The sequence below is a fragment of the Leuciscus leuciscus genome, assembly GCF_965113295.1.
Source record: "Leuciscus leuciscus genome assembly, chromosome: 21".
Lineage (NCBI taxonomy): Eukaryota > Metazoa > Chordata > Actinopteri > Cypriniformes > Leuciscidae > Leuciscus > Leuciscus leuciscus.
The window spans coordinates 13287503-13315331 of NC_138745.1; the positions used below are offsets into that span (position 1 = coordinate 13287503).

General features: G+C 45.1%; 1 protein-coding gene and 1 long non-coding RNA gene across 4 annotated transcripts in view; both read right to left on the reverse strand.

The window, feature by feature from the left end:
* Window positions 1–27829, reverse strand: part of LOC309485778 (transforming growth factor beta-1-induced transcript 1 protein-like) — a 173793-nt gene that overhangs the window by 99745 nt on the left and 46219 nt on the right. For all 3 annotated transcript variants that reach the window (XM_082152817.1, XM_082152815.1, XM_082152816.1), the window contains 2 exons: window positions 15822–15894; window positions 15257–15341 (listed from right to left, as the gene is read on the reverse strand). In XM_082152817.1, coding sequence (XP_082008943.1) covers window positions 15257–15341; window positions 15822–15894 — 158 coding nt within the window. The remainder of the gene's footprint in view (window positions 1–15256; window positions 15342–15821; window positions 15895–27829) is intronic.
* On the reverse strand, window positions 13142–14601 carry LOC309485911. The gene is made up of 2 exons (XR_014201331.1): window positions 13661–14601; window positions 13142–13418 (listed from the first exon to the last, which is right to left on the reverse strand). It is a non-coding gene; the product is annotated as an uncharacterized lncRNA (long non-coding RNA).

A 27829-nucleotide genomic window follows, 5' to 3' on the forward strand; every position in this document is an offset into this window, starting at 1 on the left:
ATCCGGCCTCTAGCTCATAAATGCCAGAGGAGAACTGGCCCCCGACTGAGCCTGGGTTCTCCCAAGGTTTTTTTTCTCCATTAGGTCACCTGATGGAGTTTTAGGACACCATTAGGTCACTTGATGGAGTTTTTCGGTTCCTTGCCACTGTTGCCTTTGGCTTGCTCAGTTGGGGATATTTTGGGGATATTTAATTTAATTTTATCAATCAATAAATTCCTCTTGAATTAAACTTTGTTGTATTATTTAAATTTAATACTGTGAAGCTGCTTTGATACAATCTGTATTGTGAAAAGCGCTATACAAATAAACTTGACTTGACTTGACTTGACTTGGCAGCCCGAGACCCCAAAGCACTACCTCCACTTATGGCGCTTTTCCACTGCATGGTACGGATCGGTTCGGCTCGGTACGGTTCGACTCGGCGCGGAACGGTTCGGCTCGCTTCGCTTTTCCACTGCGTGGTACGACTCGGCTCGGTACGGCACGGTTCGGTTCGCTTTAGCTCGGTTGCTTTTCCACTGCAGTTAGTACCGCTTCAAAGTGGGTGGGACTGATCGTTATAGTTACCGTCTCTACTGCCATTACATCATCATATTAAATGCAAATTTTCCATTCCGTGTTTCCCCATCCACTCCTCGGCAACGAGAAGAACGTCTGCACCTTGTCCACTGACCACGATTCAGCTTTTTTATTATTATTTTTATTTTTTATACTCTTTTTTTATTTTTTTTAAGCAAATACTTTTAAAACAGGTGCTACAGCGTTGGCTGTTGTTTACTGGCTATTTAAATCTAGCGGGTTTAGTGTCTTGTGTCGTAAATACAATGACGCTGGTTTTGATGATTCTGTCTGACCAATCAGTGATCTGCAGTGTTTTCACGTCACATTTTAGTATCGGTACGGTACGCTTGGAACCTCAACAGAGGTGGTACCATTTAAAGCGAGCCGAAGCGAACCGTACCGTACCGTACCATGCAGTGGAAATGCGCCATAAGTGAGCCGTACCGTACCATGCAGTGGAAAAGCGCCAAAGCGTGCCGTGCCGAACCGAGCCGTACCGTACCATGCAGTGGAAAAGCGCCATTACATAACCGGACATTGTGAACTATTTTGTTTTTGCATAAACTTTGCGTGTTACAACCAGAATTGAATCAACATTGAATAGCTGTCAGGTGTATGTTCTGTTTGTGGACTCCTGTGTTGAGTTTCCTTTTTATTCCGTGTTTCCTCCCTGTGTTTAGTTCCTGTTTGCTTTGTTTCTGATTATGTCCTTTGTCACTATGGTTACTCAATGGTATATTGATTACATGCACCTCTGTCTCATTCGGTTTCTTATTAACTCTATGTGTGTATATATACTTCTTGTTTAGTTTAGTTCTCAGTCTGTTCATCATTTTCAACTAAAAACTTTGTATGCATTTTGGCTGTTCATTTACATGACAGTGGCCTTTTGGGGGCCTGGAAATTTCAACTTTTGGCCTGGAATGCATAGTACAGTGTTTTTAGATGTTTTCCTGATCTGTGTGAATGGGGATCGTTTTGCAACATTGTCGTCTGTACGCGAAAAACGCAAAGGAAAAATTATTCTGTTTTTTAGTACATCTTTGTTGTGTAAATGTACCCTAATGCTATGTAGGTTTGCATGTTCCTTATGCTCCTGAGCTTATACACCTATGTGTATAAGTTTTGTTTGAAATTGTGGTAACACTTTACGGTAAGGGTACATGAATTATCATGAATTCATGTATAAATTCATGCATGAAATATGCATTCATTCATGCATTAATATCTCATGAATCATCAGGAACTAACACGAGTTCAACGTTTTTCATTCATGACTTCATGGATGAACAACACCTTAATTAAAACATTAACTAAGATGAGTACATCATCATGAATTATGATTTATTACGCATGATCATGATGTTTTCTTTGTTCACAAAAAAAATTGGTCTTTACCACTCATTGTGGATAAAGCTATGGTTATGGTACATGAATCATCATTTATTCATGCATAAAAAAAGCATTAATTCATGCATGCAAGACTACTCTTCGAATTATTAAAGGAATGTACAAAAATACACATTACCTTATGCATGCAAACAGGCTAGAACAGTAAATCAATTAATGTGAGAACTGTTTTCCTGAAATAGCCTGCAGGTAAGTGGACAGACCCCAAAATTGGCCAATCACAGCACATAACATACAAATTCTGTTGGTATTCAAATACAGTAGTCATCATTAACTAAGCATTATCTATCAATGACTTCATCATGTGTGTGGCCCCTCAACTAAAGTGGTGACTCGGTCCTTTGAAACACTGATGAACAATGTGGCATAACTGTGATATGAATATGAACATGAACATGAAAGTTCAAGCCTTTGCAAACAATGTACTGTGGACACAAATGACTTTGATCTTAACTTGCAACGTGATCTCATGAGAATACGTTTGTATTTTTACATAAAGTGTAGTTGTACATTTATTTACGTTTTATACACACAGAACGTATTTACAGCACTAAAACGTATAACATTTATGTATTGACAGCACAAAAACGTAATTTATTTACGTATAAACAACTTTACCGATGTACAAATTTGTACGTATTCCTATATAACTTTTATGCATATTAAAATCGTGGCATTAATATTTTGACTCTATTGCATTCAATTGTCTTATCAATTCAATTTTCAGTCGCATTTATTAATACAGTTTAACGTTACTCATATAATAGCATTACTCATAAATAATAACATTTCGGTTCGTGCCTTCTGCTGCAAATTCGTTTCTGAGGATTAGCCTACATGGTGTTAAACAAGAATACACTTTAAAACCTTAAAAATACCTTCTTTAGTCGTTTAACCATTTTGTAATATTTGGTTTATTTACCGTGAGACACAAAAGGCGTTTTCGCCTATAGACCCATAATACACTAAAACACAACATAAATTCACAAAAGACATCAATTTTATTAGCTTGATGTAATCCAAATCTTTAGAATCCATACGTTGTTTGCAAGAAACAGATCCAAATGCAGCCCTTTATCCAGTGATCTTCATCTCCATTTCTCAGCAGAGGCCGTAAACGTCAAATCCCGCGCTCATGGTGAATTCAAATTCCAATATTGCGCCCGAAGCGTTACGACATGTTTTACGGCAGTGATATGAATCGGCTCTCGCATGCTTCGTCACAGATTGCGACATGCCGTGTTTAAGGTGTACTACATTTGAAATGGAGAAGCACGCGCGCCTTCACAGAGCGAACAGCAAACCGAAACCGGATTAACATTTTTCATGGATTAATAACTTAAATTTTGCTATGTAACGTTACCTCATACAAAACTATTATATAGGCTTCTACCAGAGAGGACTGCGACACATCGTCATGTGAACGACTTTTGGTACCGGTTTTGACATTTTCTCAATAAATAAATGATTGTAATTATACCTGTCTGTCTGTTGTTTTAATTTATAATTGTAGCCTACGTAGTTTTAAGAAATTGTTAGGTTTAGGGGTAGGATTAGTGGCTCAAACTATCTTTTAATGCTATATATTGTTAATAAAACGTACTCGGTTACTAACGTAACCTCGGTTCTCTCTAGAAGAGGGAACGAGTACTGCGTAAGATATCTTACGCTAGGGGAAAATCCTTTTTCCGCGAGATATTGAAGCCAAAAATTATCCTTAATTTTGTAATAATGCAAAACGCGTTGCGGCAGCATGCAGACATAGGCGAGGCAGCTCGCGCGCCTATTGGCTGCTCTGCGGCAACTGCAGCAGCCTATCGAGCGAGGCCTGGCGTGACGCCAGACCCAATGAGGGTGCTTCGCGCCCGCTGCGTCACGTCCCGCCGAAACGGGCGTGGTCTAGGCCTATAAATACCGCTCGCAGGCAGCTATTATCTGGTTTTTCATCATCGAAGCAACTAGAGCGTGCGCATGCACGGCAAGATACGCAGTACTCGTTCCCTCTTCTAGAGAGAACCGAGGTTACGTTAGTAACCGAGTACGTTCTCTTATGAGAGGTCTCTCGTACTGCGTAAGATATCTTACGCTAGGGGACCCAATGCAAAACGCCGTGCATGCTGAGATCTGACACCAAAGACCCAAGGGCGAAAGCCCGGGGTTCATATAGTGCACAATCACTCAGGGAACTCACAGGGAGTCCGGGAAGAGGGAGGGGCGAAGCCGCACTCTTCCACATATGGCAGCGTCGCTTAGACGCGAATTTCATCATACAGACAGGGCGGGGTACGGCCTGAACTGATGGGGAAATGTGGGTCTTACACAGTTTGCCCAGGCACATCTTGTGCTACTGCTTTTCACTGTCGATAATCGAGCTGTGCTCAGTAGACGCAGCATTCTGAGCTGATAGCATCAGGTCAGATAATACTGGTTAACTAGACCAGCAGCAGCCTGGCCTGCAGGGCGGGAACCTCTAGGTTGTAAAACCTTATAAATGTAGACGGGGAGGCCCAGCCCGCCGCCGTACAAATATCTTGCAAGGCAATCCCACTCGACCAGGCCCACGAAGAGGCCATGCCTCTCGTGGAGTGCGCTCTGACACCCAACGGGCACTGCATGCCCTTGGAGGCGTATGCCAGCGCTATAGCATCAACTATCCATCTGGATAGGCTCTGTTTCGACGCGGCTAGTCCCTTAGAACGCCCGCTAAACGAAACAAAGAGCTGCTCTGTCTGTCTGAAAACAGACGAGCGAGACACATAAGCTCGCAATGCCCTGACTGGGCAAAGGAGGCCCGCGTCTCTTTCCTCATCAGGGACCGGTAGGGCTGACAGGGAGATAACCTGCGCCCTAAACGGTGTGTTGAGGGATTTCGGAACATAACCGTGCTTACGTTTGAGTATAACTCTTGAGTCATTAGGCCCAAACTCCATGCATGTCGCACTCACAGAGAGCGCGTGTAAGTCCCCTATGCGCTTCACTGAAGCGAGAGCCAGCAGAAACACAGTCTTGAAAAACAGATGTTTCAGATCAATCGTCTGTAAAGGCTCGAATGGTCCACCTTTCATGGCTTCCAGTACCGTAGAAAGGTCCCATACGGGGACTGAGGGAGGTCTGGGAGGATTCAGTCTCTTAGGAAGGAAGCGGATGACTAAATCGTTCCTTCCTATTGACTGACCAAGCGTTGTTCTTGAGAACGCTGCTATAGCCGCCACATAAACTTTGAGCGTGAAAGGGGTCCTGCCCTTATCCAACAGCTCTTGTAGGAAGGAAAGCACCTCTGTCACTCCACAGTCTGTGGGTGACTCGCCACGGGCTGTGCACCAGCCCGAAAACACTGACCATTTCGAGGAGTAGAGCCGTCTCGTAGACGGAGCTCTAGCCTGCGTGATCATGTTTAATACTCCCTTAGGGAGTTCAACATGTACCCGTTGATGGCCCAGACATGAAGGGACCACAATTCCGGGTGAGGATGCCAGACCGAGCCGTGGGCCTGAGAGAGGAGGTCTCTCCTCACTGGCACTGGCCACGGGGCAGTGCTCGCTAACTGCATCACAACTGGGGACCAAGGTTGGTTTTCCCAGAAACGGTGCTACAAGCAGTACTGAGCATCCTTCTTCCCTGATCCGCTCTATCACCTGAGGCAGGAGAGAGACGGGGGGAAAAGCATAGAGCGGGCGGCGGGGCCATACATGAGCCAGCGCGTCCCCGCTCTTGGAGAAATATTCCAGACAGTGAGCGTTTTCTTGAGATGCGAACAGGTCTACTTCCGCTCTGCCGAATTTCTTCCACAGCAGTTGGACTGTCTGTGGGTGTAGAGACCATTCGCCTGCCGGAACATTGTTCCTGGACAGTCTGTCTGGTCCTATATTTAGGAGCCCTGGCACGTGCGCTGCTCTGAGCGAGCGCAGGTTGCGCTGAGCCCATACCAGGAGGCGTTCTGCTAGCCTGTACAGGCTCCTGGACCTGAGGCCGCCCTGGCGATTTATGTAGGACACCACAGACATGTTGTCCGAGCGGACCAGGACGTGGCGTCCTTTTATTTGGGGACAAAACGCGTCAGCGCGCTGTCTACTGCCAGCATTTCGAGGCAGTTTATGTGCAGGAGCTTCTCCCGTTCTGACCACTCTCGAGGAAGTCCCCAGGCTTACACCTGATTGGTACCAGTCGTCCGCTCTCCAAGGTTTCAGAGCTGTGACGCACTTCTGATTGACCTTGAGGCGAAGCAGACCAGATGCCCACGCTTGGCGTGGGACTCGCGCTTTCAGCCAAAACTGCAGCGGGCGCATGCGGAGCAGGCCCAGCTGGAGCACTGATGATGCTGAGGCCATGAGACCCAGCGTCTTCTGAAATTTCTTGAGCGGGACAGACGCGCTGCAGCGGAACGAGCTCGCTGTGCGCTGAATGTCTACCGCGCGCTGTGGTGATAGTCGCGCTATCATGGACAGCGAGTCCAACTCTGTGCCCAGGAAAGATATCGTCTGACTGGGGGACAGAGAGCTCTTCGCCCAATTGACTCTGAGACCCAAATTCTTGAGGTGATCGAGTAAAATGGTCGTGTGCTCTATGAGCACTGAGCGAGATTGCGCTAGAATCAGCCAATCGTCCAAATAGTTCAGTACTTGCACGCCCCTCATTCTGAGGTCGGTCCGTCCGCAGCGGGACCAGAAAACTCTCTTTTCTCCTTACGCCAGTGACGCACGGAACACCATAGAAACGGTGTTTGGGTGCAGGCGAGCGGGTTGTACAACGCGCTCGTTGGCTGCAAAATACACATCTGCAGTCGCCTTTTCAGGGAACTGACAGAGCGAGCATTGACGGCATAATTTTATCTGCCGGTAGACCCGGGATCGAACACGGGTCTCTCGCGCGCAAAAACCTGAGAGTCTGCCACTGGGCCACAGGGGGAGACACATTGTAACTCAGTTAGCGCAAATATTATCAGAGAGCGTCAACGTGCTGGCGTTTGTTTGCAGGCATGCGTGTATTACAACAGGCTTGCTCACTGCAATACTGACATTTCCAGTCGCCCGAACTTCAGAGGGGAATGAGAAATGTACGAGAAAATGGAGGTCGGTCCGTCCGCAGCGGGACCAGAAACACTCTCTTTTCTCCTTACGCCAGTGACGCACGGAAACCATAGAAACGGTGTTTGGGTGCAGGCGAGCGGGTTGTACAACGCGCTCGTTGGCTGCAAAATGCACATCTGCAGTCGCCTTTCAGGGAACTGACAGAGCGAAGCATTGGCGGCATAATTTAACTGCCGCTAGACCGGGATTCGAACACCGGTCTCTCGTGCGGAAAACCTAAGATTCCACCACTGAGCCACAGGGGGGGAACACAAAGGCTTTCAGATGCACGAGCATATAAGAGAGCGTCAACATGTTTTCGTCGGCGTTTGCTTGCAGGCGCGCTTGTATTAAAACAAGCTCGTTTGCTGCAATATTGATATTTCCAGTCGCCTGATCAGGGAACTGAGAAATGTATGAGAAATTGAAGGTCAGTCCAACCTCGGCGGGACTAAAAACACTCCTTTCTCCTTTCGCCGGTGAGTGACGCATGAATGGGGCGCAGAGGCAGGGTAGCTTTCTTATAACGTAAAGAAAACTAACCCCGACCGTCCGCTTCCAGCCTCCCTTGTGAGCGGCGCAGTTTGCGCGGCTTGAACAGAGGGAGAGAGAAAGCTAGCCCCGTGACCGTCCGCTTCTGACATCCCCTGTGAGCGGCGCGGTTTGCGCGGCTCGAACAGAGGGAGAACAGGTATCGTCCCCCAAGCAGGCAAGGCAAGCGGGCGCACCGGCAAGCTTTGCGGGTTGGGGGGGGCGGAGGAGCAGTCTCGGAGAAGGATGCCAGGTGAGTCCTAAGAGTCACCATAGGCAGTAACTAGCTCGCAGTGGGGGCAGTCGCCGTCAGCGAGCGCGAGAGCTGCGTGATCCACAGGAAAAGGGGCATCTTCAAAAAGACGCCCAGCTCTTTTAGTGCAATGAGAGTGTGTGTCGCGGCGGCGAGCACACACACATACATAAACACAGTAGCAGAGAAAGGATATAACGCCGGATAGCGCAGCAGGAAGGCAAGGAAGGCGGCGCGGCCAGCGACTTCAGTGACTCGTCCCGCTGAAGGTGCTCTCTCTCAGACGGCGCGGCTTCTTCTCCAGCTCCAGCGATGCGTGTGCTTCGCTTGAAGGATGAAAAATCAGATAATAGCTGCCTGCGAGCGGTATTTATAGGCCTAGACCACGCCCGTTTCGGCGGGACGTGACGCAGCGGGCGCGAAGCACCCTCATTGGGTCTGGCGTCACGCCAGGCCTCGCTCGATAGGCTGCTGCAGTTGCCGCAGAGCAGCCAATAGGCGCGCGAGCTGCATCGCCTATGTCTGCATGCTGCCGCAACGCGTTTTGCATTATTACAAAATTAAGGATAATTTTTGGCTTCAATATCTCGCGGAAAAAGGATTTTCCCCTAGCGTAAGATATCTTACGCAGTACGAGAGACCTCTCGTAAGAGAACTGCCATTTCCCTACACATATCTGTCCATTACGTTTTATCCTTTTAATATTGTCTATGAAATGGGTAACGTTATGTTTAGGTGTGGGAGTAGGGTTAAGAGATCTTACAGTTATAATCTATAAAATGGTAAAAGGGAAATTATACAGATATCTTTATGATATGAAATATTCGTAAATAGTTTAACGTACGTTTTTTAGCTGTAAAATCGTAATAATGTTACGTTTAAACCATAGGTTTAAACGTTGCAGATACGTCCATATTATACGTTTCAGCATATATCCAAACGTACAAAAAAGTACGCTTTCTATCTTTGAAAATTACGTATTAATACCTACGTATTAACAATGAGACCACAGGCTGTAACTTTACTGCTTTATTCTTAAACGGTATAACGTTAAACCAGTTAAATCAACAGCTGGAAAGAGCTGAGAAGGAATTCAGTACATACACCATGAACTTTATTTTAAGTGCCTGTATATCTGAAAACTCTTTACAAAACCATAAAGCTGTTTTACAATTTCATGATAAGGAGGAGTCCACATCAGTAGCTTTATACATTAAAAGGTGACTCTTTACCCAAAAAGAGATCAAGCTGTTTGTGGATTTTTAAAACCAAATTTATTTTTTATTTTTTTTAAACAGCTTTATGGTTTTTAACTGGTTTACCATTTAAGAATAAAGCAGTAAAGTTAAGATCAAAGTCCATTTGTGTCCACAGTACATTGTTTGCAAAGGCTCATTATTCATATCACAGTTATGCCACATTGTTCATCAGTGTTTCAAAGCACCAAGTCACCACTTTAGTTGAGGGGCCACACACATGATGAAGTCATTGATAAATAATGCTTAGTTAATGATGACTACTGTATTTGAATGCCAACAGAATTCGTATGTTATGTGCTGTGATTGGCCAATTTTGGGGTCTGTCCATTTACCTGCAGGCTATGAAGAAGACATGAACATGCTGGATAAATTCAGATCATAATGAAAACACATTGTTCATCAGTGTTTCAAAGGACCGAGTCACCACTTTAGTTGAGGGGCCACACACATGATGAAGTCATTGATAAATAATGCTTAGTTAATGATGACTACTGTATTTGAATGCCAACAGAATTTGTATGTTATGTGCTGTGATTTGCCAATTTTGGGGTCTGTCCACTTACCTGCTGGCTATTTCAGGAAAACAGTTCTCACATTAATTGATTTACTGTTCTAGCCTGTTTGCATGCATAAGGTAATGTGTATTTTTGTACATTCCTTTAATAATTCGAAGAGTAGTCTTGCATGCATGAATTAATGCTTTTTTATGCATGAATTCATGATGATTCATGTACCATAACCATAGCTTTATCCACAATGGTAAAGACCAATTTTTTTTGTAAACAAAGAAAACATCATGATCATGCGTAATAAATCATAATTCATGATGATGTACTCATCTTAGTTAATGTTTTAATTAAGGTGTTGTTCATCCATGAAGTCATGAATGAAAAACGTTGAACTCGTGTTAGTTCCTGATGATTCATGAGATATTAATGCATGAATGAATGCATATTTCATGCATGAATTTATACATGAATTCATGAGAATTCATGTACCCTTACCGTAAAGTGTTACCGAAATTGTAAATTAACACTCTTGCTACAAATAGATCCTGCCTCAACACTTCCTCACTCCTGCTGCAACCAACGCCTGACTATAGCAATACTCAGGGTGCGATCTGTGATAAAAGCAGAGGAGGGTATGTTTTTTAAAACTTCTTTAATGAAAATAAATCACAAATCACAGTATGTATTTCGTGCAGCTGTTAAAGTAGAATTTTTTTGAATAGTTAATAATTAATAAAGGGAAGCCCCCTACTCTTACGTAAATCTGGAACCGCTCGTTAGGAGAGACTGTTTATGATTTATGGGGATTATAAAAAAGGAGTGGGTGAATTTTCACAATTATAGGCTGGTTGTTTACACACACTGTGGACACACATTTGTGTTCAAACACCTTATAAAAGTGCTCGATGCGCGATGTTATGTCAGAACTGAACTGACGAATTGGGATCTCGCCTGAGAGCCTAATCACCTTAGAGTGTAAACTAAACGAGCCAATGGACATTGGCGTGCAAGATTTTCATCGTGCACCCCGCCCCGCGAAGTGGGTATGTAAGGAAGCACGCTTGCACTTGTACATTCAAAGCTTTCGCTTCGGAGCTAAGCGTTTTGTCGATTCTGCTCTGCAATCATCTACTACGAGTGTTCTACAAACCACATGGCACTCTAAAATAGCATTTCCCTGCATTCATTGCAGCTGAACTAAAATAGTTCCTATGCACACTGCAGGCTTCCAATAGTCTTGCACGCTGTGCAGCGACCATTTCCCTGTGCACTTCAGCACTATAAAAGAGCTATTTCCCTAAAAAAGCAAGCACTGTTTCTGGATGCGGTCATTTCCTGGCTCCGTTTGACAGTCATGATTGCTGCCTCACATGTCTGGGCTTAAAGCACGCTAAGGTGGCTTTTGTGGATGTGTCATGTACCCAATGCGGTAAGAGTACATATCTGTGGGCCCCCCACTCCTCTAGCGAATCGCAAGCTGTGGAGCTTCTGAATGATATTGCTGGTCCTTCTCAAGGGGGAAATAGCATTTCATTCGGGGCTCCGGCGGAGGATCAGATGTCTATCACTGCATCGGAGGGTGGACTAGAGTCCTCCAGGGATGAAGACTCTGCTGCCCACTTCGGGGAGAGTAGCTTTAATCGAGCCTTACCTAGAGCTGACGGCCATGCTTTCCCGGGCTGCTGAGAGTGTCAGGCTCGAATGGAGGCCTCCACTGTGTTCCAAACGCTCGAGTTGGTATCTTGGAGCGGCGCACGCTGGTCAACAGCGTCCCGCCCCAGTAACTTTCTTTCCGAAAGTGCCCTTTTCTGCCTGAAACCGAGCTGGTGCCTCATCCGCCCTTACTACACTCGATGGTGGGGTGGCCAAGGGGTACGTGGAGATCACCCCAGTGGAGCGCGCGATTGTGATTTCCACATAGCACTGTCGCCTGCCTCAATCCGTGTCTCCCATCCAAGGCCTGTGCTTGCGGCCAAGGCTTACAGAGCTGCTGGACAGGCTGCCTCTGCCCTGCACGCCATGGCCCTCTTGCAATTCTACCAGGCCAAGGCAGGAGCTGCGCACAGTGACAGACCTTGCCCTATGTGTGACAAAAGTCACTGCGCGGTCCCTTGGGCAGACGCAAATGCAGTTGTGACTAGAGGTCTTCTCGGATCGTAAAATCTGTACCTGGCCTGAATCGACCCGAATCACTTCTTACCCAAACCCGATGAGCATAAATAATAAATTTTTAAAAGAAAAACCCAACCCGAGACTGACCCGATGAATTTAGACTCGAGTCGGACCCGACGGCATTTAATTTAAAACCCGACTGCACCCGAATGTACAAAGCATTGACATGTGCACAGCTTGCAGCCTTGTCAGTCAGAAAAATTCCTGGTGTCCTGCTGACTGATTTAGCCCTCAGGATTCCAATATGAATGAAACTGACGTGTGTTTAGCCCTCAGTAATGATCACTCTATCCTATTTTTGGGTAAAAATTAAAAAATTAAAAATTGGAAAAATAATACTGAAGAAATGTATATGATAATCCATATGTTTTTCTCCAGAATACAGAAATGTCCAGGTGTTTTTTCCTCCCACAGTAGATGCATAAGAGACTCATTCATCATGATTTTGCATACCTAAAAATGATTAAGAAATTATTGTCACAAATTTTTATCATAATAATCTAATATTTTATAATAAATGTTATAATAAAGACCTTTCTAATGGTTTATAATCATAGTCTGCCTGCATGTTAACAGGTAACCCTGCAGTTTTTCGTTAACTGTTTTCTGTAAAATAAAAATATAATTAATATTATATTCTTAGAATTATATTGTTATATTTATTCTTAAATACTCTATTTTGAATAATGAAAGTGTTATTGCAATAGTACTATTTCTTATTTTGTTTAATATTTGTATTTATATTAAAATATTTGTATTTATATTATATTATATTAATATTTTTAATAAAAATAATCATAATAATTATTATTAGTCATATTAATTTATAAGCACAAAATCTTGGGTCAAATTGTGCAGCCCTACAAGCAAGCACAACAAACTGGATGTTCTTATATATTTATTTATTTATTTTAAATCACACTTTAAATCGCAAATCGCTATTTTAACTAGAAAAATCTCAATTAGATTTTTTACCCAATTCGTGCAGCCCTAATTTTAGCCTCCTTTGGTTTTCTCAGGTGCTCCGAACTCATCATCACCTCCAGCTTCAAGTAATCCATTTTGTTGAGGGGGTTTTCACATGAGATTTTGAGTCAGATCACGGGGGGTAAAAATTACTTTAGAACAGCTTCCTTACTTGATTTTTACACAGAGATTGGTAGATCTATTTGTTAAATCTTTTGACTTTAGCCATCTTTGTTGCATTATATGCAAAAGGTGACAGTTCAAAATGGGAAAATCACTTCTTGTTTTTTTGCCCAAAGATTGCATGCCTGTAACTTATAATAAAGATAAGGTCGATTATATGTATGTGTGAACTTGTGAATTTAGGTTATATTAAAGGAGAACTCCGGTGAATTTTTAAGTTAATCTTGATCGTTTTACCTTTGTGAGTACTGTCTATAGAAAAAAAAAAAAAACGAACCGGATTGGTGCTTGCAACGCAGAGCTGTTACAGTTAATGCCCAGAGCTCCCATTCAGCTAAAACGGCAGTTATGGGGGCATAAACCTAAAGAGTGTCTTTGTGCCTCTTAACAGACACAAAATGCAATTAAAATGTCTGTCCAACATGAACAGGGCCCTTACATGACAACAAGATGCGTTTAGCAACTTAGCCATTGTTTAAACTCACCTAAATAGTGTTTTAGACGGCTAGCTGTAGTCTCGCGCTGAAGTCCCGTGGGAACTCAGTTGTAGCCGGAACACGACGCTCCTCCCACCTGCACTATGTGCGTGATTTTTTCCCCCAAACCACTTCAGCGGAAATCCCGCCCTGCAGCTGATTTCATTGGTTTAGTTTACAGTGACGATTGACATGACCAATGAAAACCTTAGAATCAGCTGCAGGGCGGGATTTCCGCTGAATTGGCTTGGGGGAAAAAAATCACGCGCACTATTTACCACGGGACTTCAGCGCGAGACTACAGCTAGCCGTCTAAAACACTATTTAGGTGAGTTTAAACAATGGCTAAGTTGCTAAACGCATCTTGTTGTCATGTAAGGGCCCTGTTCATGTTGGACAGACATTTTAATTGCATTTTGTGTCTGTTAAGAGGCACAAAGACACTCTTTAGGTTTATGCCCCCATAACTGCCGTTTTAGCTGAATGGGAGCTCTGGGCATTAACTGTAACAGCTCCGCGTTGCAAGCACCAATCCGGTTCGTTTTTTTTTTCTATAGACAGTACTCACAAAGGTAAAACGATCAAGATTAACTTAAAAATTCACCGGAGTTCTCCTTTAAAAAAGTTCAGCAGGAGCACATTCAGATAATCTACCCAGTTAGCTTGAGAGGAGGCTTATATATAGAGCCAACTTACCCCTGTTCCACGACAGTTTTTCCAGCATCCCTCCTCCACCCCAACTCCTCACTCTCGATTATTCCTGATTCCTGATATATATCTGATTGTATGTAAGTGTGAACTCGTGAAACTTTCTGGAGGATTTGTTTTGTCCCAACTGCCCAGTCATTTTATAAAATAGTACAACGGCGATCACATCGACTATAAATGCCTCTGAAGTGTGCGATCAGTCAGCAGACGGCTGCGGTACAGTGCTTGGCGAAAGTATAAACAAGGCTTAACCCAGCTTAATAAGTTAACTATCAGTAAGCCAATTGCAGTTACTAATTATTAATTTTGCATTTCCATCTGGTGGTGCTAGTGGTGCAAACATACGGTGGCCGAGAAGGGTCACAACACATACAAACGCTACAACAACTACATATTCAGAAAACACCTCCAAATTCAGAAAACACATACAAACGCCACAACAACTACATATTCAGAAAACACCTCCAAATTCAGAAAACACATACAAACGCCACAACAACTACATATTCACTGCAGTAGTGCAAACTGCAGTGCAAACTGCAAAGACACAACGGAAATGTTTCCAGGGGGGCCATAATCAGTGACGGACCCGCATCCATCCGGTTGTCTTCGCGCCGAATGTGAATCTGAATGTGCGCTTTTGTTGTCTATGGCTACAAGAGGTAAGTGTTTCTCTTTTATTATGACATTATGACGCTTATGATTTTATAAGCGCACATTCAGATAGTGCGAAGACAACCGGATGGATGCGGGTCCGTCACTGATTATGGCCCCCCTGGAAACATTTCCATTGTCTTTGCAGTTTGCAGTTCGTTTCCCTATTTTCTCGTGCTGTGAATATTTGCAGCGTACGTGATGTGAAATCGATGAAGTTGTTTTCTGAATATGTGGTTGTTGTGGCGTTTGTATGTGTTTTCTGAGTTTGGAGGTGTTTTCTGAATATGTAATTGTTGTGGCGTTTGTATGTGTTTTCTGAATTTGGAGGTGTTTTCTGAATATGTAGTTGTTGTGGCGGCGTTTGCATGTGTTTTCTGAATTTGGAGGTGTTTTCTGAATATGTAGTTGTTGTGGCGTTTGTATGTGTTGTGACCCTTCTCGGCCACCGTACAAACATAACAAACATCACCGTTAAATGCTTAAAATTGTGTATCAAACATACTGTGCTTTGGACTCTGAAGTCTGACAGTGACGCCATTAGTTTGTCCAGCTCTAATGTAGCAGATGTAGCTGATGGTTTCGCTGAGCTAGAAACAGAGAAAAAAAAAATCACCATCACTGTCCAACAGTCATAAATACTTATTGATTATATACAGTCTATACCCATACAAATTTGATCTTTGTGAATTAAAATGTTCTTCCAGAATGTTACATTACTGCATACAAAGACATTGATTTAACCCTTAAACAGGCAAGAGTGGAAAATGATAAGCAAAAAATCATTTCATGTCATTTTTTATATCATCTGGACTTAAGTAAAACATATCCAAAATAATTTTTGAAATATTTGATATATTTTGGATTTTTGACTCCCAGTTCACGTTGCCTGTTTTAGGGTTAAAAAAAAGATGTCTGCAGGGATATGCCATCAGTCAGTAATAATACCACTATCTAGTTAATATGTAGTAGGTATGTAATCTCATACCTGTCATAAGAGATGGAGAATGAGTATCTAGAAAATTTTGTATACAGACCAATATACATAGCAAATATATCAGTGCACTAACCAAGTTGAGGACGGACCAGACTTTGAAGACTTATCATCTTTTTTGGTGTTGGGGAATTGAGCCAAAATCTCATCTAAGAAAGACAAAGGGACAACAAATGCTTCAGAGTAGTTCTGCCCAGAATGGAATGCTTGAATGCAGCTTACTGAATACTGCTTACTAAATACTGGATGCTGCCAACCCAGATAACAAGCTGACATTGATACAATGAGCATTGAAATTTTGATGAAAGACGACAGCACACGTAGGTGGAAAAAGTGATTTTGATTTGTACATTTGATTTGTAGTTGATCACCTCAAGATCATGCAGAAATGTTTCTCTGCAGAACACTTGTTGGTGTGACCCAATCAGTGCGGCCTTTTCAAACTATGATGGGCATTTTCAATCGCTTTACCTTTTTTGCTCCAATCCTTTAGGGGCTTGGTTTAGGGGTGGGGCTTCATGATTTTAGCAAATCAGATAAAGCGGTTGAAAAACACCCATCTTGTCTCAGTTAATAGCCTTCGTTCCCTGATGGAGGGAGAGAGAGACGTGGTGTCGAATTCTGACACTAGGGGTGACTCTTGGGAGCCCCAAACACCTCTGACGTATTCAGAAAGACCAATGAAATTGGCATGTGGAATTTGCATGTCTGGCCATACCCCCAGACATACGGACATCATACGCTCAGGTTTGTGCTGAGGATCCGAGGTATGTTATGGTGTCGAATACTGACACTAAGGGTGCCTATGGAAAACGCCACAACGCTAGACTGAGTTAAAAGTCCTGGTGATGCAGATGTCGGCAAACTACTTTGTGCCGGCTAACAGGTGCACTCACGACAACGTAACCTAGTTAACTAGTTTAATTATAAAATCTCGTAAAGGTATTAGGTGCTGCCCAGACCGCAGCTATGCAGATATCTGCTAAAGAGGTGCCGTTGGTTAAAGCCCAAGGCGATGCAACACTCCTAGTTGAGTGTGCTCGTACTTCAAAGGGACAGGGCACACCCTGTGTCTGATATGTCAAGGCTATAGCATCCACTATCCAGTGGACCAAACTCTGTTTGGAGACAGCCTTCCCCTTCTGCTGCCCTATGAAACAGACAAAGAGCTGCTCAGAGCTTCTGATGCTCTGTGTGCGTTCCAAATAAATGTGCAGGGCCCGTACTGGACACAGCAACAATTGGCTGGTTCTGCCTCGTCTCAAAGCAGGACTTGGAAGTTTATTACCTGATCCATGAAAGAGTTGGTGGGGACTTTGGGCACAAAGCCCAGTTGTGGTCTCAGGATTACTTGAGAGTTTGCCGGAATGAAACTCAAGGCACGTTATGCTGACAGAGAATGCCTGCAGGTCCCCAACCCTCTTGATGGAGGTAAGCTTGGTCAGGAGTGCCATCTTTAAAGAAAGGGCATCAAGAGCTAGACAGGAAGTGAGGTGGGAGAGAGAGACGGGATCGGGAAAGGTCCACGAGCCGGGGATGCGTTCCAGTCCACTTTTAGACACGCACTTGCAAACTTCCATAAAAGCACTTCCCCTCGGGGGAATCCCTGCCGCCATTTTGAAGTGCGTTCCACTTCGTATAGTGGACGAGGGAAGTTTATATGGACAGACCCTCGTTCCCTCGATTTTGACCGAGGGAGCGAGCCTACTTCATATGTACACTTCAGGCACCAATATGTCCCACAATGCAGTACGACTGTGACGTCACCACATATCTCGTCTAATCACCACCACGACAAACAACTCTATGATATATTAATTATATATATATATTTTTTTTTTTTTTAAAACCCAAACACAGCTATATACATTTGGATGCTGCATTAAACAAATTCTTAAAAGGAAAAAACATTTAAATAATAAATCAACTCCATAGCTGATCCCAAGTGATCAAGGGCTTAGGACGTTCCAATTCAGCCCATTGCAGTTTCCGGCAGTAGTAGCCACTCGTGCAACGTAAGCAATGACGTACATCCGAGTGAACGGATGTACGTCCAGCACACAGTTCAAATATAACTAAAATATATTTTTAATAAAGTGCAAATAAATACACTTTTAAAAAATAAACAGAATTTTCACCTCAAGTATATTTTTCTAAAATATATTTTTAGAAAATATACTAAAGTACAATTATTTTAAAGGGTTGTAGGATTCAAAATAATCCAAGATATTTTAAATGAACAAAGATATTTGCTTTACTGTTTCCACCCCCTCTTTCTACCACAAGGACCATTTGGAGTTCCTAAAGGCACAGAGGTTTCTGATGGTGATCTAGGCCTGTAGGCCAATATGTTTGTACTTTGGGGGTTGATGAATTGTCACACCTTTAGTACAGTGGGGGAAGTGTAATTATCTGATTGGTCAGTTTGAATGTCTCACATCTGGGTTTTAGTCACATGGTCAGGAAATGATAAAAGAAGATTGAAACTGTTGCTCTGGCTTTTTTTTGATGCTCTGGCTCTCTTCTTCTCAGGGTCCCTTTCTTGGGGCTCTCTCTCTTTACCTCCTCTTTCCTCTTTAGCCCCTTTCACACAGAGATTCCAGAAAATACACGGATAAAGTGACCCGGGATTTGACCCGGGTTCGTTTGATTTTGGTTCATTCACACTGCCAGTGATTTTCCGGAATCAGAGAGTGCGTTCACACACAACCCGTAAAAATCCCGTAAAGACACATGACATCGATGTGACTTTAATGTCTCATCAGCGTCTTAAGTTTGCTTATGAGCTGCGATCTCTCTCTCGAGAAACCACGCTTGTGCATGTTTTCTCTGATTCGATCATAAACTTGCGCATTACGTGCCGTTTCACAGCTGGCGACCGATCCCGGCTTCAGCGTCATCACTACAACACGGCATTATTACGGCTTTTGTTCACACAGCGCGCGTTCCGGGACTGAACACGGCAATGTTACTAGGTCCCCAACACAGCATCGATCCCGGCATAAATCCCGGGTCGTGTTTGCGTTCACACAGAAGGCGCTCTGGCAATTTGCCGGCAATTTCCCGGGTTCAAAGCGCTGTGTGAAAGGGGCTTATCTCTCTCTCTCTCTCTCTCTCTCTCTCTCTCTCTCTCTCTCTCTCTCTCTCTCTCTATTTTTCTCTCAGGTAACATTTTTCATATATGCTGGGTACAATATTACAGTATACTCACTACAAAAAACTAGACTACACCACTGCTATCAGCACTGGTGAGTCAGAATCAAAATCAGAATGAGCTTTATTTGCCAAGTTTGCGCAAACACACAAGGTATTTTTGTGTTTTTTCAGGAGCTTTGGGTACACACATACAGTTGGTAGTCAACCAGAATGCCTATAACCGCCGCGTTTGCCACCACGGCAAAGCCACCGCGGCAAAAATCGCATTTTAAAGTCATTTGCGAAATGACCGCCAGGAGGCGCAAAGGGACATTTTGCAAAACAGCAGCAATTGTCGCATTTTGAAACGTAAGTGGGTCTAATGTCAATTAACAGTAAGGGCTCTTACAGAGTCAACGCATCGATACGCATACGCGCCTGCAAGTCTACGCATCGCTACGCTTCGGCCGCCATTATGCGTCTATGCGTAGCAAAATGTGTCATCCCAGTTTTTGATATGCGACGCACCGTTGCATGCAATACCACGCGTTGTTGGTGGGGGCGATACTGCAAGTATTGTACATTATTTCATATTTACAGAAGAAGAAGGTTTGAATACAATGGCGGGTGAAGAGGAAAAACTATGCGAGCTTGTGCGAATACGTCCGCATTTGTATGATAGTTCGTCTCAGTTACATGCAAATAAAATAGCGTTGGACAATGCCTGGAGGGAGATTGCAATCGCAATGGGGAAAAGTGTAGATAGGGTGAAAGCGGACTGGAAAAGTGCCCGTGACAAATTCACACGGGCGCCCAAGAAGTGGAAGGTGGCATGCAGAAGTGGTGCGGGGCAGCTCAGTTTCGGCTACCCCAAAATACTGACAGTTCTAAGCTGGTTGAACGAGTTCGTGAAGCATAGGATTACCGAGTCAAATTTTTCGGTAGGCAAGAATAATCAACGTCATGTGTGTGTGAAGTCAGAGAGAGAGAGAGAGAGAGAGAGAGAGATTGTCCAATGTATAACAATATCAGTGGTGTTGATGAGTGTTGCCTACATATTGTGAATAGATAATAGTGTTATTTCTGAATGTTAAAAGTTGCATTTGGTGAATAAACTCTTTTGAGACTTGGATAAACTCTAGGCCTGTTTCTGAAATCTCATTGGTGGATAAACTGTTGAGGTTACTTGCGTTTAGCCTCCACTACAACCCTGATTGTAGCATTAAGCACTTTGCGAATACTGAGAATGGTAGGCTACTGACTTGGTCAGGACGTTTGAAACAAATGTAGGCCTACATTTTCTTTCTGTAGGCAGGTGAGGGAGATGATGAGTGCGGCGACGCGAATGATGATGAGGAGGAGGAGGAGGAGGAGGAGGAAGGTATTATGCAGGGAGATCAGGCACCTCCCCCCAACCCCGTCTCATCCCTACCCCAGATTCCATCTCACCGTCCCACCACCCCGACACCAGTGGCTACGACAGTTTCTGCAGTTACCCCACCATCTCATCCCCATAGTACCACCCCGACATCTTCAGCCTCCCGTGGTGGTAAAAGGAAGCGTAAAAGCCTCAGGCCGATTATGGATCCGTTTGAGACTACCCTCCTCGATAGGCTGCAGGAAATACGGCAGGAGAGGGAGAGGGAGAGGGAGAGAGAGAGAGAAGGGGGGGGGAGCGACATACACACCACTTTTTGTAATTACCTGTGCCATTTTCTACAAAATCTCCCACAGGAACAAAGCGCTATTTTGATGCGCGACATCAAGCAGCTCATGCGGCAATATGAGCCCTTTTAATTTGTCTCCCGATATTGTAGGCGACATGCTGTTACAGGCGTTATTTGTTATTGACATTTGTTATGTCATGTTCTTTGAGAAACATGTTGATTTGTCTCCCGACATTGTAGACGACAAGCGACATGCTACTGGCGTTATTTGTTACTGACATTGGATAGTGTTCTGTTCGTTCACAAAGTTCATAGCTTTCATATGAAAATGAATTATTCCACTGTCACAATTTCAATGTTTCAATGTTGCCTGGGCTGTTCAGCAAGCCTATTTTTTCATGTGTATGGTGGGGGTCAAGTTACGTGCTTGATATGTTTGATAAATAAACCTTTTTTATCTAATAATGTTACTAATTTCTGTGGATAGGCGCTATAGGCTTGGCTAGGCCTATACTGATTCATTCATCACTATCAAGGTAGAAGCCCGTTGTATGAACATTTTATATGGATTTTAATTAGTTTTCACATAAAACCAAATTAGTTCATATATGTAATGTGAGCTAATACTCAAGTAAAAAATCAAAACTCATGCTTCCAAGTGACCTTTTAGAAATGTATTGGTCAGTGCCACCCAATCGTAGCACACTGTACTGGTGAGGAAACACGCCGGCATCTGATAAAAAGTAGTCAGCCAGCTGCTCCCTGACAAGTGCCGCTCTCCGGGAGGGTCTGACTCTGCCGACCGAACACCGTGGTCCATCGACCATGTTCCGGTCCCCCGCAATGTGCTGCCTCTACTCTCCAGGCTGGACATCACCGGTGTCAGACGTCGTATCCACAATGGTGGCGGGCATGTATCTGGCCCGTTCAGTGGTTGCCAGGAAGTTGTGGAGAGCTGTACACACCTTCACGATCTTCACCGCTTTGTCAGGTTTCAGGTCAATCGGGCGGCTGAAAATTCGAAAGCGCGCAGCCAATATACCGAAGGCATTCTCCACTACGCGTCTCGCCCTGGCCTGTCGGTAATTGTAAATGCGCTTCCTATCCTGCAGGTTCGTGCCTTTAATGAGAAAACAAGTAAGTGTCATGCAGGAACTAGACAGAACAGATGACTTGGCTGACGCCAACAACAACACACACACACAGGTCTACTTTTAATAAGGTAGTGTAATATTTTTCTGACTAAACAAATTACTGACACAGTAAAGGGTAAATTTAAATAAAGAAAAACGAAATTTAAATAAAGAAAAACGAAATTTAAATAAAGAAAAACGAAATTTAAACAAAGAAAAACGAAATTTAAACAAAGAAAAAACGAAATTTAAATAAAGAAAAAACGAAATTTAAATAAAGAAAAAACGAAATTTAAATAAAGTAAAAACGTAATTTAAATAAAGAAAAAAACGACATTTAAATAAAGAAAAACGAAATTAAGTTCAATATTTAGATTGATAATAACGGGTAAAAAGCTTAATACATTTTGCCATTGCGCACACTGTGTGCCTGAGTATGCATTTGTTCCGTTATAAATCCATTTTTCCGACTAATTTATGAATGCCATTAAAAAATAAATAACAATCTAAACGAGCTAACATCAGAAGTCATATTTGATCGAACGAGACCTGCGTTTATTTCCATCTGTTATCAAGAATTTTTTTATTCTCACCTGGATAGGGTCGCATCAGGTTCTGCTGTAAGGGAAAGGCCTCATCCCCCAGGGAAAAAAAAGGACTGGGCGTTGTGGTGCCTGGTAGGACAGCAGGGCCGGATAGATTGATATTGCCCTCTGCCAGTCTGGATCCAAATGCACTGCGGCCCAACACACCTCCATCGCTCTCACAACCGTATGCGCCAACATCGACGTAGATGAACCGATAGTTCGCATCAGCAGCTGCCATAAGGATAACTGAAAAAAAACCTTTGTAGTTGTAGAAGTCACTGCCCGATCGTGGTGGTGCTCTGATGCGAACGTGCTTCCCGTCAATCGCCCCGAGACATAGGGGAAACTGCCACTGTCTCCAAAAGTCCTCCGCAATGTCCTGCCACTGACTACGCGAAGGAAAGGCCATGAACTCCTGCTGAAGGGCATCCCAGATAGCACAACACATCTCTTCTACAATGCCCGCAACAGTGCTGGTGCCCATTTTATAGCTGGCCGCGAGTGGCTGCAGGCCGATGCCGGTTGCGAGGTACCTCAAAGTCACTGCAAGCCTTTGAGAAACTGCGATGGGGTTGCTGTGATTTTGGTGAGTGTCCAGGAGAAAGCGGACGACTCGCGAAAGTAATTCGTCAAATTTTGGCGCCGACATCCTAAAATACTGAAAATGTTTCTCCTCGTCCAGCCTTCGCATGGAAGCACCAGAGTCACAAACTCCCCATCCTCGTCTCTTGTTGTGTTTAAAGGGCGAACATACCACTGCCTAACTCTGCGCTGCCTATTTTGTTGCCGCCGACGACGACGTAAAATTAGCAAGAGGATGCACTCCTCTTCAGATGCCATTTTGATCTGAATATCACCCGGAATGTCACCCGCAAAGTCACCAGTGACTCTGCTGCCCCCTGTTGCGTGAGTGGTGTATTGCATTTCACGTATCGCCCGCGTTGCTTGCGTCCGACGTGTAGACTATGAAAGGGAGCACGTCGCTCACGTCGCTAGCGTCACTTGCTCGCGTTGCTCGCGTTGACTCTGTAAGAGCCCTAAGGATGAAATACTACAACTATGGTGTTACGTTCCACGTGTGTTTTGTATTTTGTTCTTTCTCTTCTGTATTTGTAAACTCTTTTGTTAGGTTGCGATCATTGGATCAACTGGCTATCCATCATACCTGTGACGTCAGTATTTATTAATTTGTGTGTAACACCAACCTGCCAGGGGGTCTGCAGATGGAAATTAGCCTAAGGCTATAATCTGACATATTTACATTTGCGAAAATGTTCATTAATATGTACTGTCCCTTTTGTTTTTCAAATAAAAAAAATAAAAAAATAGTGGAAGAAAACAAGGAAGGGAATGTCTGTTCTGCTTTATAATAAATGCACGACTATTGACAAGGATTTGACATATTGCTGTAGGAGTTAATTAACTCCATTAGATGGCAGTTGTCACGAACTGCTCCGAGACACGAAGGTTCAGATCCAAATGCAGCTTTTATTTAAGGCGCAATCCAAAGGCGTAATCCAAAGTACAGGCAATGGGTCAAAACACAGGTAGGCAGTCCAAACAAACAAATAACAAACAAACAAAACAGGCAGGGGTCAGAGGCAAACGAGTAATCCAGGGGACAGGCAAGAAATCCAAAAAACCAAGAGACATTAAAAACAGGGAAAACGCTCAGAAATGCAGTGTGACACAAACAAGACTTCGCGGTGAGTGAATGAATGAACATGGTATAAATAGACAGACTAACAGGATGAGACAGGTGAATGCAATCAGTGAATGAGGTACAGGTGAATGTGATAAGTGATGGTGAGTCCGGGCAGTGAATTATGGGAAATGTAGTTTGTGAGTGAAACATGATAGTCTGGTGTGGAGTGCCCTCTGGAGGCTTTCAAGGGCACTCCAGCTGGTTATCGTTACATAGCCCCTCCCCAAAGAGCGGCTTCCAGACGCTCCAAAACTGTCCAGGTGGGAGGTGGCCCGGAGGCGGATCCGGGGGTGGGATGGAGGGCCAGGTCCGTGGAGCGGAAGAGGACCTTGAGACTGCGGTAATACGGGAGGCCAGAATGGAGCAGGCAGAGCAGGCAACCAGGGCGGACCAGGCTGTGCAGGCGACCAGGGCGGAGACGACCCTTCAGGCGGCCATGGCACAGGAACAGACACCGGCTCAGGAACAGGAACAGGAACAGGAACAGGAACAGACACCGGCTCAGGGACAGGAACAGACACAGGCTCAGGGACAGACACCGTGGCAGCGGCTACTATCTTGTCCGAAGACACTGGCTCGGCGGAGACCATCTTGTCCTGAGACACTGGCTCGGCGGCGACCATCTTGTCCTGAGACACTGGCTCGGCGGAGACCATCTTGTCCTGAGACACTGGCTCGGCGGTGGCCATCTTGTCCTGAGACACTGGCTCGGCGGTGGCCATCTTGTCCTGAGACACTGGCGTGGTTTCGGCCATCTTGTCCGAAGACACAGGCGTGGAGTCGGCCATCTTGTCCGAAGACACAGGCGTGGAGTCGGCCATCTTGTCCGAAGACACAGGCGTGGAGTCGGCCATCTTGTCCGAAGACACAGGCGTGGAGTCGGCCATCTTGTCCGAAGACACAGGCGTGGAGTCGGCCATCTTGTCCGAAGACACAGGCGTGGAGTCGGCCATCTTGTCCGAAGACACAGGCGTGGAGTCGGCCATCTTGTCCGAAGACACAGGCGTGGAGTCGGCCATCTTGTCCGAAGACACAGGCGTGGAGTCGGCCATCTTGTCCGAAGACACAGGCGTGGAGTCGGCCATCTTGTCCGAAGACACAGGCGTGGAGTCGGCCATCTTGTCCGAAGACACAGGCGCAGAAAGAGGAAGAGGAACAGATTCAGGCTCAGTATCAGGATCAGATTCAGGCTCAGGAACAGATTCAGTCTCGGCGGGACGAGACTCTTGATGGGCGGACGTGATGTGAAGCTCAGTCTCTGGATCGGCTGACGTGACGTGAAGCTCAGTCTCTGGGTCGGCAGAAGTGACGTGAAGCTCAGTCTCTGGGTCGACAGAAGTGACGTGAAGCTCAGTCTCTGGGTCGGCAGAAGTGACGTGAAGCTCAGTCTCTGGGTCGGCAGAAGTGACGTGAAGCTCAGTCTCTGGGTCGGCAGAAGTGACGTGAAGCTCAGTCTTTGGGTCGGCAGAAGTGACGTGAAGCTCAGTCTCTGGATCAGGATCAGCGCGCTCTGAGCTTGACGGGACCAGTGGCGGCGAGGGCTTTGAGCTGGGCAGGACCAGCGGCGAAGAGGACTCTGAGCTGGACAGGACCAGCGGCGAAGAGGGCTCTGGGCTGGACAGGACCAGCGGTGAAGAGGGCTCTGGGCTGGACAGGACCAGCGGCGAAGAGGGCTCTGGGCTGGACAGGACCAGCGGTGAAGAGGGCTCTGAGCTGGACAGGACCAGCGATGAAGAGGGCCCTGAGCTGGACAGGACCAGCGGCAATGAAGAAGGCTCTGTGCTGGACGAGACCAGCGGTGAAGAGGGCTCTGTGCTGGACGAGACCAGCGGTGAAGAGGGCTCTGTGCTGGACGAGACCAGCGGTGAAGAGGGCTCTGTGCTGGACGAGACCAGCGGTGAAGAGGGCTCTGTGCTGGACGGGACCAGCGGTGAAGGCTCTAGCTTGGCGGGCATGTCGCTTGCTGTCTCAGGGGCGGCGGGCATGACGCATACTGCCTTGGCTTCGGCAGATTTGGCGTGAAGTGCGGGCTCGGCTGGACTGGCGTGAAGTGCGGGCTCGGCTGGACTGGCGTGAAGTGCGGGCTCGGCTGGACTGGCGTGAAGTGCGGGCTCGGCTGGACTGGCGTGAAGTGCGGGCTCGGCTGGACTGGCGTGAAGTGCGGGCTCGGCTGGACTGGCGTGGAGCGCGGTCTGAGGGGACACTGCGGGTTCAGGGAGCTTCTTCTCCTCCTCGCCCACAGTAAACAAGGAACCGCTCCACAACAGGGCCAGGTCAACGTACCTTTCTAAAGACCCGTGCGGATCAGGTTCGGGCATCAGAGACCGGAGTGGTTCCGATAATCCCCCGCGGAAGAAGATCATCAAGCACTGGGTGCTCATTTGTGCAAGATGTGCCAGCTCGAGGAATTCTGCGACATAATCCTCGATGGCGCAATTCTCTTGGCGAAGACAGATGATCTGGACATCAGGACTCCAGGTAGGCATGGCTGCTGGATCTAGGTTTGGCGAAGTCTTCTGTCACGAACTGCTCCGAGACACGAAGGTTCAGATCCAAATGCAGCTTTTATTTAAGGCGCAATCCAAAGGCGTAATCCAAAGTACAGGCAATGGGTCAAAACACAGGTAGGCAGTCCAAACAAACAAATAAACAAACAAACAATCAAAACAGGCAGGGGTCAGAGGCAAACAAGTAATCCAGGGAACAGGCAAGAAATCCAAAAAACCAAGAGACATGAAAACAGGGAAAACACTCAGAAATGCAGTGTGACACAAACAAGACTTCGCAGTGAGTGAATGAATGAACATGGTATAAATAGACAGACTAACAGGATGAGACAGGTGAATGCAATCAGTGAATGAGGTACAGGTGAATGTGATCAGTGATAAGTGATGGTGAGTCCGGGCAGTGAGTTATGGGAAATGTAGTTTGTGAGTGAAACATGATAGTCTGGTGTGGAGTGCCCTCTGGAGGCTTTCAAGGGCACTCCAGCTGGTTATCGTTACAGCAGTAGTGCAAGAATGCAAGCTGCCGTTAAAAATCATTGACGAAGAAGAAGAAGAAGAAGAAGAAGACATGAAAAAAGAACATGAAACAAAACCAAAACCAGACATGACATTCCCATTCTCTCACTGATGTTCTCCAGTTAAGTGTGTTACTGGTATACTGGGGGTGTCAGTAAAAGACAAATTCTTAAGCCGTGTCGTAATTTATAAAGATTACTTTGTTGTATTTGAAGCACACAATAATGATGGCATTAGCACACTTCAAGTTTACTTGGAATGCAATTGCAATGTGTTTTAAAAGCACTAAAAGTTTGTTATCAGTATAATATTATTGTATGTTCAACACTCTTAAGGCGGCCGCACACCGGACGCGCAGCTCAGCGCCGCGCCGCGCCACGTCTAGGACAACTGTCACCTGAAAATCCGATAACATCAGCAATTTTCTGATTTCTGTAAATAAATATAAAACTAAATGTATATTGCAGCACAGGGTGAGGTCCGTATATACATTAACTACGATTTGAGACACACACATGTAAATTTAATATAAAACTATGTAAATGGCGCTCTGTGGCGCGGCAGGATTTTGAACACGGTCCTGAGCCGCCGCGGACAGACGCCGAAAGGCGCCGCCGGTGTGTGTACTCTCATAGAGAATAGTGTGTTCGAATTTAAAAGACGTGGCGCTGCGCGGCGCGCCGCCGAGCTGCGCGTCCGGTGTGCGACCCCCTTTAGTGTAATTGAATTGCAATTGTAATTGGGGGACTGTCATCGCCAGTGGCCCATGCATATCGACTGTCACTAAAAATCAGTGGTAAAACATGAGGAAATGCTAGATTTTTTTATAGCTGA